Raw genomic sequence first — 16,355 nt, 5'->3', positions numbered from 1 at the left:
TAGTGTTATTAGTGCCTCGCTCAAAAGACACATTATAGTCCTTCACTTTCAGGGCTAAACATTCCCAGCTCAATGAGAGATTCAAACATACTCACTCACTTCCAATTTGACTGCAGAACCAAACAATCAAAGCCTTAGACTGATGATGTTACTAATCCGTATATCTGTTGATTATTTTACAATAAATTGATGGATTGTTTAGTTATTAAGCCTTGCATACTGTTCATAATCAGACTCTTCACAGTATCCCTTCATAATTAGTCTTTACCAAATTTCTGCACAACAAATCATTCACGAATACGTCATCGGTCACAGATAATAAGCGAGATTAATCCTCAATGAAGCTTTCAGAGAGCTGAGAGAGTTTAGACTTCTTGTTTATGGAGAAAAAACATGAACTATATTAAATGTGAAGAATGCAATAGTATTTTTATGTGAATTTTTGAATAAATATGGGTGAAAAACTATATCAAATAATACATATCAGCCGCACTCAAATGTTTTAAGAGTAAAGTAAGAAGTATTTAAAGTATATTTACTGCTTTCAAATGTAAAAATGGGTCAAATTAGACACTGAACAGTATGTGAGGGTTAAAATATCAGAAAATAGTTTTAATGGCTGATCAGAATTTCCCAGGGTCAAAGGTGATGTCTTAAAATAGCTTGTTTCATCTGACAAATGGTTCAAAATCCAAAGACATTCAATTTAAAATAATATTTAAAAATTCAAAAAAATGAGAACACAAACTAGTCATCCCATTTTTGTTAAAACGCTGCCTGCATGTTGAAAGCCGAAGCTTCAGTCTGCTCTAAGTGCGTCATTGGTTACGTTACCACTACTTCCTCCTTGTGCATGACCACAAACGGCCGTCCATTGGTAACATCGATTGCGAAGTTTATTGCTAATGTTGTTCCATAAAGTGTTCAGATTGTCTGCAGCAGACACACTTCGGATCAGATTAAGGCTCTAACATGCTTCAATTTTTCAAGTAAGCGACAAGAAAATGAAGTGAAAACCTATCAGAGCAGAGTGGGAGGCGAGCTTAGAGAGACATGAGCTAAAATGACCCGTTTCAGATGGAAGCTGAACTAAGGAGCTGCATAAAAGATCCATATAAGATAAATAAGGAGTTTTTTTTTTTACTGTAACTCATGCAAAGATATTCCCTTAGATAAATATAGAACTAGAAATGTGAAAAATATTTCCCCTATAATCAATTAATAACTTCAGCCCTGTCTAATTTATCTGCTTTTGCTTCAAACTTTGCACACTCACTCCTAATAACAGCAACAACCATGACACTTTGGACAGCTGTAGTCAGATCGGTGTCTAGACTCGACTCATAAACAGCAAAACGTGAAGCAAAGTTGGGCTTTCGGCCGATGTAATGGTAAAGTGGTGTGTATATATATGTGTGTGTGTGTCTTGAGAAAGGTGGAATGGGGCAGGTGGTGCGTGGAGTGCGCGAAGAGGAGCCAAACGGGGAAAAAATAAATGAGGGATGTGTCAGGAAGATAGAGGAGGAAGGAAGAGGAGGGCGAAGAGGTGGAGGGTGTCACACATTCCTGGCCTAATGCATGGAGCAATCGATTCCGGCTCGCTTCCTGCGCACTGTCCACACTTCAAAGAGAGCGTGGAGGGAGGCAGAAGAGGAAGGAGGGATGGAGGGAAAGAGAGGGAGAAGTGCATGAGTGTGTGTGTAATGAGGAGAGAGGATGAGGAGGAGGGGAAGGGGAAGGGGGGGTTACTCTTAACTCCGGAGTGGAGGTGAACAAAGCTGTCAGTGTGTGGATGGCGAGTCTCTCTTGCTATCCGTGCTTGTTTTCCTCCTTATTTTTTCCTCTCTTTATCCATCCGACCCCCCCTCCTCCTCCTTTCCTCCTCCTTTCCTCCTTAGCCACATCTGGCCAACATCTGCTCAGCTCATTTACGCTGATCCAGATCTCCATCCCTTTGCCCCCCAACCTTCAGCCAGGAAGTTTGGGTGCAATCAAATGTTTAACAGGCAGGATACCCTGGCTGGCCCGAGTGTCAATCAATGTAGAAAACACACACACACACGCACACACACACACACATCAATGCATGACTATAAAGGAGTAAGTATCTTCATATCTTCTAACATAATCACAAGTTAGAAGCACTTAAACATGCTAATTTGTGCTATTTATAGCGTCAGGTATACGCCAGAATGTACAAAAGCATGAGAACATACTGATCTACAGTGCTGTAGTTCATTTAATCAAATGTACTGACTAAAGCCTCGTTATTAACAGCGAGCTCTGTCAGGACACTGTGCCTGAACTGAAGGAAAAAAATAAGTGTAACATGAGATTAATTATTATTATTTCAAGGCGCATAGAGCTAAAGCATGACATCTAAAACAGGAACTTTAATTATAAGGGTAATTTCTGAGATAAAAATCCTCTCTGCCGAGCTTTGTGGAATGTCAGGGGTCATAGCTCGCTGTAACCGCTGTCAATAGTGGCAGGAATGCGCTGCTGGCACGCCGCCAGCCGAGGGTTTTCTGTCCGATGGGAGATGAGTGGGTGGCTAGGTCGGGGTGGCACAGCAGAAACTAGCCGCTGTGATAATAAGAGGCCAGTGGGAGTGACGTGACAGTGGCTCGCCAGCTAATAGCGAGGCGACAATGTCCGTGTTGTTTCTGCGTGGCATTGGGAACGGAGGGCTGCTGTACATCATTACATCCTGCGGGATAAAGAGGCTCTGTGCAGAATGCTTGGTGAAAGATCACTAGGTCAGGAAGGGGTGCTGGTGGAGCGAAAACAAAGAAAAACTTTTTATTATTTTTCATTAATTTTAATGGGTACGCTTCGTGTCGTGACTGAAGCGTTAAATAGTGTTTACAGTTTGCTGAACTTTTTGACTTGAAGTAGATGATAATCAGATGCAAAGTGACAGATGATACCCATTGACATCAGTAAAAGCTCATCAATAATTAAACAATGCTAAAATTTTTGATAAATTTACGTGACAGCAAATTTACTAAATATAGTCATCATGATATCCAAAGAGTAGCCCATGTTGAAATGTTAACAGTGGCTCTGATGTTTACGATCAAAAGGATCCTCAAGAGAACACAGATCAAAAATAACCTCCCCCTTAATTTTAAATTGAATCACAGATGTCTGATCAAAAACATGATTACCATGAGGAACAGAATTAGCTGCGCTCTCTTTTGGCAGGAAACCCTCAGACACAGTGACCCCTTACATAAAAAGCTGTTTGATCTTAATTGAAGGGTCTCTCTGATGTTGTGCCTCCCCTCAGTACCTCCCTCGCTCTACCTGAAGCCATATAGGGCCTGTTTATAACTGATCATTGACAATCCTCCTCATTATGTGAACAAGGATCTTCAAATGCTAATACCTTAAAGTACACTTTTTCATCAACAATCATTTTGTCTACTGTCAGTGTCATTTCAAAGTTGCTCTTCTTGAAAATGAAGCTCTAATTAAAATGTGTTACTTTAAAAAAAAAAAATCCACCCTGCACTCTCTCCCCCACACACACACATTTCATTTGTAGATAAAAAATGTCTCAGGTCAGTTTTAATGGTTGACATCCATATTTGTAAAATGTAAATCAGCATGCTGAGCACGCTTCATAAGGTGGCCTGTCACGCTGGCCAGAGCGTGCTGTCCACAGGAGAGCACACAGATGGGCTCTCGAGCCTCGTGATGCTTTAGTATTCACACTGAGCTGCCTGCCCTCATGATGCTTAGTGCTGCCTGTGTTAAAAAGCTCACGATAATGTGAAAAATATCATAACAGCTACTTAACATAGGAGAACGTGATCGCACAAATTCTGTAAAGTGACACTATGTGACATAAGATTATAATGGTTTCCATCGGTTTCAGATAGAAATACCTCTTTTATACCAAGAGCTGTTTAAGGTTAAAACTCTATGTAAAGACAGCAAGAGAGCAGTATGTAAAACTAATGCTGGACCCATGTGGGGGCATAACAATTTCAGATGTCTGCGGGAGTTACTTTTTATTATTATGAGTACAATATCCTGCTGATTATCACGAGATCAGCATGACATATCCAGGTGGTGAAGTGATGCTGACAGGAAAAAGAGGGATCTTCTTATTTTGGGTGAATGGTAACCAAATCAACAGTAGATGTAGCTTTTCCACTGTCTGGACATGGAAGGTGTGCAGTAGACTAGGACTAAATTGTGCATTAATTAAAATGGCCACAAAAATGGTGACAAGCATGGACGAGATTGGCACAGCTCTACATTGTTGATGAAAAATTCAGAGAAATTTAAAAAAAAACCTACTTCTTCAATTGACATGACCTTTAAGGATAGGTTCCCATTTTTTCAAGTCTGATTAAAAACAACACTCGGATTGAAACAGTTATTGTTCGCTGCAATTGTTCCTCCCAAGTGAGGCAAATCAAGAGGGTATTTTCCAAAGTTACGGGAAAGTGTTTTGTATTGTTTCAAAAACTTGGTTTCAATAAGGAGACACTCACAAGCACCGGAGGGTTTGCACTTCTACTTTTAAGAAGTGCAATAAAATCAAATGCATATTGGTCTTTATAGGAATACATGCTGCAAGAGCTTCTTTGTAACACTATTCAAGGTGTAAACATGTCTCTTTAGCGCAGCTCAGTGAGCAGATACACAAAACCACAGTCAAATGATTCATATTTGAGAGCTCTTTCAGCAGAGTGGTGTGAGCGCTTTAAACAATCAGCCAATCACACGGTTCTTGTGGGTGTTTCACTTTGTTGCTCGCTGTGGCACGCACACAGGAAACTGACGATTAGCAACCGTCAAGCTCAATCCATTAAGAGTGTGGTAAAGAAACCACTGTTTTACTTCCTCCTGAGCCTTTTATCCAGTATGTCATGGCAGCAAGGCTTTACCTGAGAGGCAAAGGAATTTTAAAAAATGAGCCACATTAAAAATCATTGTGTGTGTGAGTGGGTCAGTATATCTTTCATATGGACAATGTTCAGATTCATGTATACTGGATTTAAAAAAAAAAAGTTGTTATATGTCTTTCAAACCGTTATTTATCAGAGTAGTGTGTACCCATCACATAACCTCACCACTCCTTTCCTCTATTAGACTGATGGCGTGGTGACTGAAATTGGTCCTGTGATGGGAAGGGAGCGTTTCCTGGTCACAGGATGCCATGTAATGCCTTTAATAAAGCAGGCTCCATGGAGGGAGGAAATCCTTGTTAAAAATCAAAGGAGGCATTAGCTGGCCTTGACCCTCTCCGCCCCGGGTTTCACTTTTTCTATATTTGCACACCAATACGCAGTTGCACACGCAAGCAAATAATCAAGCACGCACACACGTCAGGCAAACATTACTGGTGGCACATACGCACGATCGCTATCGCCTGCCAGTGCTAATCCTTACCAAGAGACACACACAAAAACAAATATCCTCTTAACAACTACCACCATATACACACACACACAACTCGCACAGCTGGAGTCACTCTCCAAAATTCTTGCCTTGATTGTTAACAACAGTGAGGGCCTTCTTCTCCAGGACACACAATCAAATAGCCTCTCACGCTTGGAAAGACTCTTGGTGGCGTTAAACCAAAAAACGGCACTACATTTTCAGTCCGCACCGTAGTCCAGGGTGGCCAGTTTGACTAATACTCTCATGAGTGTGAAGGCTTATCAGACACCAGAACACTACACAGTGCTTAACGGGACTTTGCAACTCTTTAACAACTCTATCACGGCCACAATCATCTTATCTTCTGCCAGGTTCGATTGCCAGCCGAACAACCCTACATGTCTTTGCCAGAGACCTCTGTGTTGTCAAAAGCAGTTCCAAAGCGGATGCTGTGTTTAAAAGTAGAGAGTGCTCATCGTGCTCCAACTCCTCACCGAAGGAAATTCACATCCCAAATTGCAGTTTTTGTAAGCAGGGGTCAGTTTGCCAAAACCCCTGCTTTGAAGGTGGTGGGCCCAACGTTGCTGTTAGAGACACAGGAAATAAAAACATCAACAGTACAATGCAGCATCACTCTAAAACACCAATTTAATGCAATTCATGCCTTGCAGCTTTCATTACATGTTTATGTAATATCAAACACACACAAAAAAAGGAAATTTTAAGCACTGCATCACAGATGTGGAATGAAAACTGAAATGACGGCCACTCTGTTGATGCAGCGGAGGAACCAACAGGTTGTCCAGTGAAAACAAGAAAAACCTGGCTCAAATTTAGCCAATAAAACATGTGCAAACACACATTCCTGGTAGATTACCGTGTAATGTGAACACTCTACAGTATTTCGTCTGTTTACCTCGCGATCATCACCGAAAAAAATAGAAACGATTGCAGCCACGATAACTTTCATGTCTCACAGTATAGTATAGTAACCTCTTTCTGGTGTTTTTGCATCTGATAAGCCTTCAAACTCATATATTTATTATTCAAACTGGACTTCCTGGATTATATTTCATCGTTTTGCTGGTACCTGAAGGAACATTCCCCTACCAATATAGCTGCTGGCATTTTAACACAGGCTTGTTTTTAGTCTGAATGTGCTAAATCTTAGCAGGAGTAGTAGAATATCTATTAGTATCAGTAGTAATAGTGACAGTAGAAGTATCTGCATACATTTCAGCAGTAGTATGTGTTTGTAGCAGTAGAAGCAGAAGCAATGGTAGTTAATGTTAGCGCTAATAGCAGTAGCAACAGTATTAATCGTCAGTGTACAAGCTGACTACTGAAAGCTGTCTACAGTTGAATCAAATATAACAGTCTTTAAAAAGTAACCTGCTTCATGTGTGGTAATGAGCAGACACACACACACACACACACACACACACACACACACACACACACACACACACACACACACACACACACACACACACACACACACACACACACACACACACACACACACACACACACACACACACACACACACAATATCCTCTTCCCCTCCCCTCCACTCCTAACCTTTAACCTTAAACAGGAAGTTAGGTTGCAGGTAGAACTGGAAAGAGATCTGAAGCGCCTGTTTCCTGTCGGTCCTGCCAAGATGCCACATCAGAGGACTGATTTTTCCATTCATGTCTGTCACACCTAATTGTCATGTATCCAGGTGCTCTATCAGCGACCGCACCATGACATTGTATCTCTTCAAAAAACACACACACACACACACACACACACACACACACACACACACACACACACACACACACACACACACACACACTGTTAAGGATGTTCACACCCACGTATGGACACGTGAGGGCGAGCAAAACATTAGCAGTCACATGAAGACATACGCACATATACAAGTCATTTAACTTCACGATTTTGCACAAACCACTGATCTGATATAACAGTGTTTTTGTCAGAAGTGCAAAAACACTGACTTCTTTTTCTTTCTTTTAAAGGCGCAGCTGAAAGATGATCAGAAAGCCGAGCAGGAAACCAAGGAGGTTCATGTGGCTCTGAGGAAGCGGATACATCCTCTTTATTTCTCACCCTCCCTCTCTCCTTCTCACCCTCTATCTGTCTGTCTCTGACATCCGCACAGCAGCCAGCCACCCACACACTCAGACGAAAATATAGTGCTCAGCGGCAGATTGCCATTAAATACAGTGTGTTTTCTGACCACATCACACCCACATGACTGGGGACAGTAAACACCTCAACCAAGGCCAGTAAAAAAACGTCGTCCTGCCATGGTTCGATTGCAGCTGAGCAGGATGTCTAAAACTCTGGTATACACACACAAATGCATGAGCATGCACACAGTTATACGCAAAAGCTAAAAGCACACAATTGCAAACGTTGACACACGCCAAGACAGTAACCTCAAAAACAAAAAAGTACACCCTGGATGGCTCACAAACAACACAGTCATACACGAACACTCAGTGGAGCTTGCAATCACACACATGAAAGCACGCACACACACACCAAACCAAGAATACTGTGCGTTTCTTAGCACACACGCACACACACACACATTACAAGGACACACGCAATTAAGCAATCCGCATGTGATGAGAAGCCAAAACAAACAGAGACACACCATAATGCTCCTTAAATGCAAACATAACTGAATGAATGTGCTGCAAACTACTGAATGAATGCAGGGCAGCAGCCGTTCATTCATAACAAATGCTAATGTCCCTCATTCTGAGGCTTTATGCAACAACAGGATTTTTCCTGCATAGAGAATTTCTAAGCGGCCGCCTCCGTCAATTTTCAGGCTTCCTCCGTCCCCACGGGTCCTTTAAAAACCATAAACATCTTCAAACATATATATTTTTTGTAGCTCAAAGTCCGAAGATACATTCAAATGTCATTTTTAAGAGGGGAGGCACTTAATTTTGTAATGTACAAAAATGAGGATCACAAACTACAAACTACAAACCACAGCTTACATTAATATGAAAATACAAGTTCATAGAAGCATGATGAGAATCTTTCCTAATCTGCAAAATGCAGGTTTTTTAAAATTTGTATTGATGCTCCCATGCTCTCAGATATTTTCTGATAACTTGTAAGATTCCACTGATCCAGCAGCTACGTTCACATGCAGCCATATCTGCTTCAGAGCTTGAAACTAACAGCGTCCCATTGGTCTGGGAACGGTAGAAAATGTGTTCTGAACTGACAGATATCTTCCTTGGGACACCTCTAAGAGGATAGAGATGTATATATATATATAATTATTTATTTAAAAATATCACTTAGCAAATGACAAACTGAACTGAGTGCCTGTCTACAATGAAGCGTGTCTTCTCATGCTGTTAAAACAGTTACTATCACGTTCTGCCTACTCATCGCAAGATCTGAAATGTTCCCGCGGTACCGCTCCATCTGTCCCCTCAGTCACAAACCACTTACTGGCACAACCTTTGCAAATATGTTGTGCTGCTTAAACAAAACACATCGCCTCTTGACTGTGAGATGAGTACATTAGCTATAGCACACATTTAGATGATTTTGATATATTATTGTATTATTGTAATCTATTTATAGAATCAGGTGGGTCAGGTCAGAAAAAGTTACATTCTTATAAATAGCGGATGGGTCATGGGTGGTGAAATAATACATCATTAATGAGGATTAATAACATTCTCTAAAATGTAAAGATACAGAGCAAAACTGCAGTCTGCTGCTGCTCAGCTTCATTTTTGTCATCAGGATCAAATGATTGACTCAAAAGATGTAAACATACATACACTAATAACAAGAGAGACTGCCTAATTAAAATTGTGCTATTTGAAAGGTTGAGGCAGATTACAGAGAAACTGACAAACACGGGTATCAACGAACCATTGGCATTGGGAGATTGGTACACACACATTTTCAAACTATGAGATACCACCTACCAGGTAGAACCATGAACAGGGGTCCTCTGTTATTGTACCACAGTAGCAGAATTTATTTGAAAATGTACTGAATAACCCTTTATTGTTTGCAAGGACTAACTAACTGCACTATAGATATGCCTGTGCATGGTAATTAATATAAAATCAGTTGTTTATCTGGCTGTATGGCAGTGCAATATAAAGACAGAGACAGAGAAACAAAGATGATATGAGTGAGACATGAGACTCTGAGAAGATTAAGAAATATAGCAGCACATATAGTGGTGCAGAGAGAAAAGAAAAAAAAGAGGAGAAATGATGTATATAAGTGTGAAGATGAACTTGGCAGTCTGACCCACTTCTAGAAAATGAATGAGTGAGCATCTGTCACTGAATCCCACCAAGACTGAAGATGACTCATCACTCGGCACAGCTAACCGCACGAAGAGGGGTAGAGAGAGGTACCGAGGAGACGGAGAGAGAGAAAAGGAGACAGAGGTGCCATCTCTCCAATCAGTCTCGCCCCTTACACCCAGGAGCAAAATGTTCATCATTCTTCTCAGAGGAAATGATGAATGTAAGTCTGCAAATTCACAAAATACTGCAGATATGATGCTGGTTAGATCTTAAAAGAGCCATCGGAAGCTTTAAAGTTGCACTAACCCACAGATAATTATTACCTAACTCTGCAGTCCTCCTCGGCCCTATACTGTGCGGTTAAGTGTCTTTCAGCTCATCGTTTTGGTTTTTCCGGCCCACGACTGTTTATGCACAGTCTCACTGCTCTAATCAACCTGATTTCCTGCTGCAGTGAGCTGGAAACGAAACACCAAAATGGTAGACAGGGTTGGCGACTAATCGGTGAACATATTGGAGCACGTAGGAGTTAAAGAGCCTGATATTTAACTCACAAGTTGGTGGAGATATAACCAGAGCAAAAAAAGAGAGGAAAAAAGTTGACTTACATTAATCAGGTGAACCAGAAACACAACAACAAATAAATGCTAATGTTGCTCCTGTCCCCTGTGCTCCTGTCATATCTGATGGATTTTGAAAATTGGCAGGTGTTTGCTAACACATTCAATGACATTAGGTCAATAATATACATAATATAATACTGCATTTAAAATAAGATGCTTGACACAGTGTTGTGCAAAGAGAAGCTCTCTTTTCTTTAATAAAAATCCTTTCACAGGCTGCTATGAGTCACACTGATAGCTCCTGTGCTCACCAGCTCTATAAATATAAATATTATTTGTCATTTAAAAAGTTGTACATTATGTAACAGCTCTTAAAAGTAATTATGAGGGTGACAAATTAAACTGTGTTAGTACTGTGTAGCATAATGGGTAGAACACAGCAGTTGGGGTCACAGGGTTCCCACTCATGCTAAAAATGGATGCAGTGTTGACAGAAGAAGGCTTTAGATGGAAGCATACTCCAAAAAAAGCAGGTTCAGTGTTCATTATACATGGTCACAACACTTGCAGTGTTGGTGTGGAAACAGGCTTCCAAGTGGATTGTTTTGGGCCCACGAGACAGCAACCGTTATCCCATCCTCTCTTCATTTCCCACTTCTGGTCTGAGGACAACTTCAATGAATCGGTTCATTCAAAGGTAACAAAAACACAATCCTTGTTTTCAGGTGATTATACACTAATGAAAACATAGGCTATTTATTAATATTGTATTCCATTTCTGCCAGTATTTCTGCCAATAGATCCTCCTAAATCATACACACAGGCCCTTTAAGAGGAATGAATCACACCAGAGCACGAGTCGTGATCTGGACCGCTGCCTGGTGAAAAGACCTCATTATCATCAGTTGGCTGGCTGAAAAAACAACAGACTAATAATGAATGGATAACTAACCCTTGATTGGTTTGATTCAAGACACGATGTCAAGGAAAACATTCTTCACATCTTTTGTTTCCGAGTCTGTGAACAGCTGCAAATGTCACAATAAAGAGAGCAAACTCACGAAGCATTAGTTAGATTCAATGTTAGCATAAATCAAAGGCTAAATGTAAAAAATAACACAAAGATTAGTGTGGCACGAAGCACAGATGGCAACGTGTGCAGGTGATCTAATGGATCTGCAATCAGATCTTAGTTAAAGTCACCCAGGACTAAATGTTATTAATCCAGCTCCCTTGAATTCGTGCATATGTGTCTATGTGTCTATGTGTCTATGATCTGGTGTCTCTGTGCAGGGTTTTAAGAGGACACACCACCCGCTTATATAATAACACCATGCCAAAGATGAGTCATCATCATGGTACACAGAGGTTAAGTTTCCTGCAGCTCCTATAAAAAGCAGCAATGCTGTCATGTTAAGGACGTAGCCGAAAACATAGACACACATACTGTACAACGACAACATGTACACACCTGCTCGCACAATCACAGATCCACAAACCAACACACGCTTTCGTGCATAAGTCAAGTGAAAAGTGTTCATGTTCCTGCCAACAGCAATGAATGAATTACGGTGGTGCATACAAAAAACCTACCAATGCACCCTCTGCTTATTAAATGTAGAAGGGAATAAATGAACGTAGAAGGGAATGCATTCAACACATTTGCTGTAGAATACACATTATAGCAAAGCAACATTGAAAGATTCCACAGGTTAGCTTTAACAATATCATTGCATCCACATGAACAATCTCACAGGTTGTGAACACATTTACAGCCATATTATCTAAACCACTTTTTAAGGAAATTACAACAAAGGATGTTTCTTCATTATAATCATCTTTTTGCAACAGTATTACAGCAACGACTAAAAAGTGGATCTTCAAAATGCAGCAATAGCCTCATGTTCACCCTCACTTTCACTTTTACATTGACTCAAAGGGTAGATAACTGTGATCTTCACAAGCAATTGAGCAGTGTAGTGATTACAACAGAGTGTTTGCGTATGGGTGTGACAGTTTGTGCGTGCATATCAGTGCTGAAAACAGGTCATCCATGTAACAGTGAGGTGAGGTGAGGCAAGCAGGCTGTGGCGGAAATAAACAAGCATATGTGGCAGTTTGGCTATAATGCATGAGAGCAGGAAGCTATTAACATGGCATTACCAGACCAACAAGGGGCAGGAAATTAAATTTGGCTGCCTCTGAGAAGGTTATGTCCCGGCCTTCCCTCGTGGTGAGTAATTGATTAATATAGCTTTCCACAGCTCCTGTGCTCACATATATTGTTCCACTTTTCATATATTCCATTCCATGATTCCTGCATTTTTAGACAATGCAGACTTTATCACTCAGTTTTGAGTACAGGCCAGATGTTTTTCTCACTTTATATGAATAAAATCATTTTGACTTGGATTAGCACTCTGCAAAGGTCACTACAGTGTCACAAGTGAGGGACATGAGAGTATCTTTAAGTTTGGATATGCAAGAGAAAATCTTCAGCTTCTTCAATCTACAGCTACCGAGGCTACCACCTGTCAAACTTCAACCACATTAAAAAAGTACTGACACCTTGTCCTCCTTATGCCACAAGAGTGACACAAGCATGAAGTGTGCTGCTTGAAACCATTAGTGTCACATTTAATTAAAGTTGGAGTGTTGGCCATGTGTGATTTTCACTGTGCTGCTCTTTAAGAGTGGGGTACAAAAAAAAGCCATTGTTTCCTTTTTCAGCTAACTACATCAAAACTAATGAGTTCTCAGGCAGTGATGAACATCTGAGATACATGATGTAAAAACTGCACAAAACAGGGCTTCACAATTCATGTATAACTGTGTATGACTATTGTATTACTCACAATATATCAGCAATATTGCATAATCTTAGTCTTGCCATTTTTGTGTGTGAAAATGGGACAGTTGATGATGTAATTACACATCTAAAGGGCAGTAAAATACTAAAAAATGATGTGCTCGTTGTACCTTGGGAAATGTATAAGCCATAATTATGTAGCTCCAGCAAAGGTCAGACATACTTTACAACAATTCTCCCTAACTGACAGTAAATATAACCTTACACAAACACTGTTGATCATTAACGTCAAACACCACCAGGGTCCTGTCACAGATTGAGATAAGAGGACAAAGTAAACATAACCTTCGCTTACCTGAATTATGACGATGACAGCTAAAGGGCACAGAAAGTTCTGCGCCACATAAGGTGTTGATTTTTACGCAAGATTAAATGAACCAAGTACAAGTCATAACAAGACGAATACAGTGGGTAAGATTTGGCTCTAGCTAAGCTTTTGTTTGAAATCTGCAGAGAAAAAAAATTACCCTTCTAGATCCAGTTATTATTTTGATTTGACATTTCAGTGTTGATTGTACCTGCACTACAAGTTAGGTTTTTGTCATCACAAACAGTGAAGACAATGAGAAAAAAAAAGCAAATCCAAGGATGGAGAGTGAGAGCAAAAACAAACCTGCCATTAAACAAGACTGTTTGAGGTGGTAGCAACATGTTTTCCAGGCTGTATTTCACTCTGCAAACACCCACAGAGCAAATACAATGAAGTGAGTCTGCTTTAGAGGCCTTAACCCCAACGGATGCACACACATATTCACACCTGGGATATCACTCAGATAAGATCACACCCATGCAAATACACCCACACATACAATACCTTGCCCTTGATGCTGTTAATTGTATTTACCATGCAGTACAAAGCCACTGTTTAATGTGTTTAGCTTAAGCCAGTTTTTCTTTTTCTTTTTTATTTGCATACTTGCCTTCACCTGTTACACCAGGCTGTTGCCAAGAGCTAGAGGAATTGCCCCTGCGTTGAATGTGGCTTCAGCTCAGAGTTAAGTTAATTTAAACCTCCCCTACCTTATATTACAACACACTAGTGCAGAGAATGATTACTTGGCCTCCGGCTGCTACTTTAACGCATAGAAAAAAATAATACAGTTGTCGTTTGGTATGACTGATATACCAGCAACAGGAATGAAGCATTCATTCATTATACATGCATGATATAAATAATAGGCTAAGTACTCTAACAGCAAATACATGTTCTTTTCTCATTTTAAGTAAAATAAGTGCTGCATTTACACATAAAATATTATACATCCTAAAATAAAGTAGATCGATCATATTGGACCCTAAGAACTTTTCTATTTTCCATGCCTTCGGTTTGGATTTGATGAAAAAATTAATGAGTTGACTAATTTTTTGGCTATATAGTCCACAAATAACTTTTTTTAACTACTGTTGGAACAAGCGCTAAATGCATATTTGATCAATAATGATCTGTTTGAATTAATAAACAGTAATTTAATTTATAAGCACCACAGACCGTGCCTTTTTCTCCAGTCCACTTTTTAAAGATGTGAAAAATACATCAAGCGACTCTAAAGCTGATGGTGATGACACAAAATGATGACGGTTAGTTAGTGTCCGAAAGCTTGATACACTGCTCACTATTGAGTAAACTATTTAGTGTCTATTATATAGAGAGTAGTGAATGAGTGCATAAGGGAGTGATTTCGGACATAGCCAAAAACGACCCTTTGATTTCAATGCTATTAGATCTCTGCTGAAATGTGTTACATGGTCGGGATACGAATCCAGAATATGGCTGACATATACTAGTTGCAACTCGCCATGCAAGTCTTTGCTTTCTATCTGGCACAGCTTAAAGATAAAAATAAGATAAATGACACCAAGTGGAGGAAATGACTGATTTTCTAAGCAAAACAGCCAGTCTAACAACTCTCACCATTTGCCTAAAACATTATTTCAACATGCTCAAACGTTCAATAGCTGCTGATAAGGACCAAATAGCACAACACACAACACACAACCACAGCTGGTGGTCAGCCGCTAATGTGTCACAACAGTCCAACGGCAGTCAATGGCCTTGGTAAGTCAGCACCATAATTCCCTCCTTTGTTCTTTTACAATTGGTCACTAAGTAATCAAATAAATAATTGCGGCTTCTCTTAAGTTCTTACTAACTATAATATTCTGTACATATGTACTGACTTAGAGAGGGGAAAATCGTCTTTTCTCATTGAACTGCTCCGCTTGGGGGATCTCACGCCAGGGTCGGCAGTAGAGCAGTACCCCTAGAATAATCAGTGTTTTTCCTCATGGACACTTCTGCAGGATGTTTACTGTCACGGGGACTTGAACATGAAACATGGCAGTCCGATACCACTTGTTGGTGGATAGATATAATCAATGTTTCACATGTGGATAAGATTTCAGAAAGGCCTTACTGCCAAAACGGGAAGTAACAACCTTACAAAGAGAAAAACAGGAGGCGATTGTATGACTTCAGGCAGACCTATTTAACAAAATGAAGACCAACGATTTAGTTCATGGACCCAGACACCGGAGAACAGGGTTATATTTTCCCCTTTGCTGGAACTTTCGGTTCCTTTCTTTCTTTGGCTCTTGAACATCCTATGAGTCAGTCAGCAACTCTAGTTCCTCTCATATTATCGCTCCCTCTCTCTTCTACTATACTTCCTCTTTATACTTCTGCTTTTCTCACAGTTACGTGCCAAGTGGCGGTGGCAGTTATCTGACTCCCTGTATCTATTCGGACAATAAATGTCTGCTAGTCATCCACGTAGGATGTCTCTGACTGAACAACACAGACACAGAAATGGGAAGATAGTGTTCGTGACCAATGTCTGTTCTATAGTCATTGTCATTGCAACAATGTTTAAACAAAATTTAGAAAGTTTCACAATCCCCGAGCTATGATTCATCAAGTTACACTCTAACTTTCTTAACGGTACTGCCATGTGGTTGTATCTTTCATGTTAGGGTAACAAATCGAGGTCTTGATGTTTCAAAGGCATCACAAAATTTTAGGTGTTGTTCATGAAAAAGGAAAACCGCCTTTTGAGAGGTGTCACTGTCTTATGAGAGAAAACCAGGATTACCTCAATGCTTTATGAAGCACTAGCTAAAAGGAAAGGGACAAACACAAGGAAACCTCCTTGCACTTAACCAATCCGCACTGTGTCTATATTGATGATTTGCGTCTATAGCTTTAGTATT

At 40.2% G+C, this 16,355-nt stretch overlaps 1 protein-coding gene across 1 annotated transcript in view; it reads right to left on the bottom strand.

Moving 5' to 3' along the window:
• Positions 1-2,457: 2,457 nt before the first annotated feature.
• poc1b (POC1 centriolar protein B) overlaps positions 2,458-16,355 on the bottom strand; it is a 40,834-nt gene continuing 26,936 nt past the window's right edge. The window contains exon 11 of the mRNA XM_062420799.1: positions 2,458-2,586. Within this exon, the coding sequence (XP_062276783.1) occupies positions 2,458-2,586 (129 nt within the window). The remainder of the gene's footprint in view (positions 2,587-16,355) is intronic.

Source organism: Scomber scombrus, chromosome 6, assembly GCF_963691925.1.
Source record: "Scomber scombrus chromosome 6, fScoSco1.1, whole genome shotgun sequence".
NCBI lineage: Eukaryota > Metazoa > Chordata > Actinopteri > Scombriformes > Scombridae > Scomber > Scomber scombrus.
Note: the sequence above shows the minus strand (reverse complement) of the source record. Positions and strands in the feature narration are given on the sequence as shown.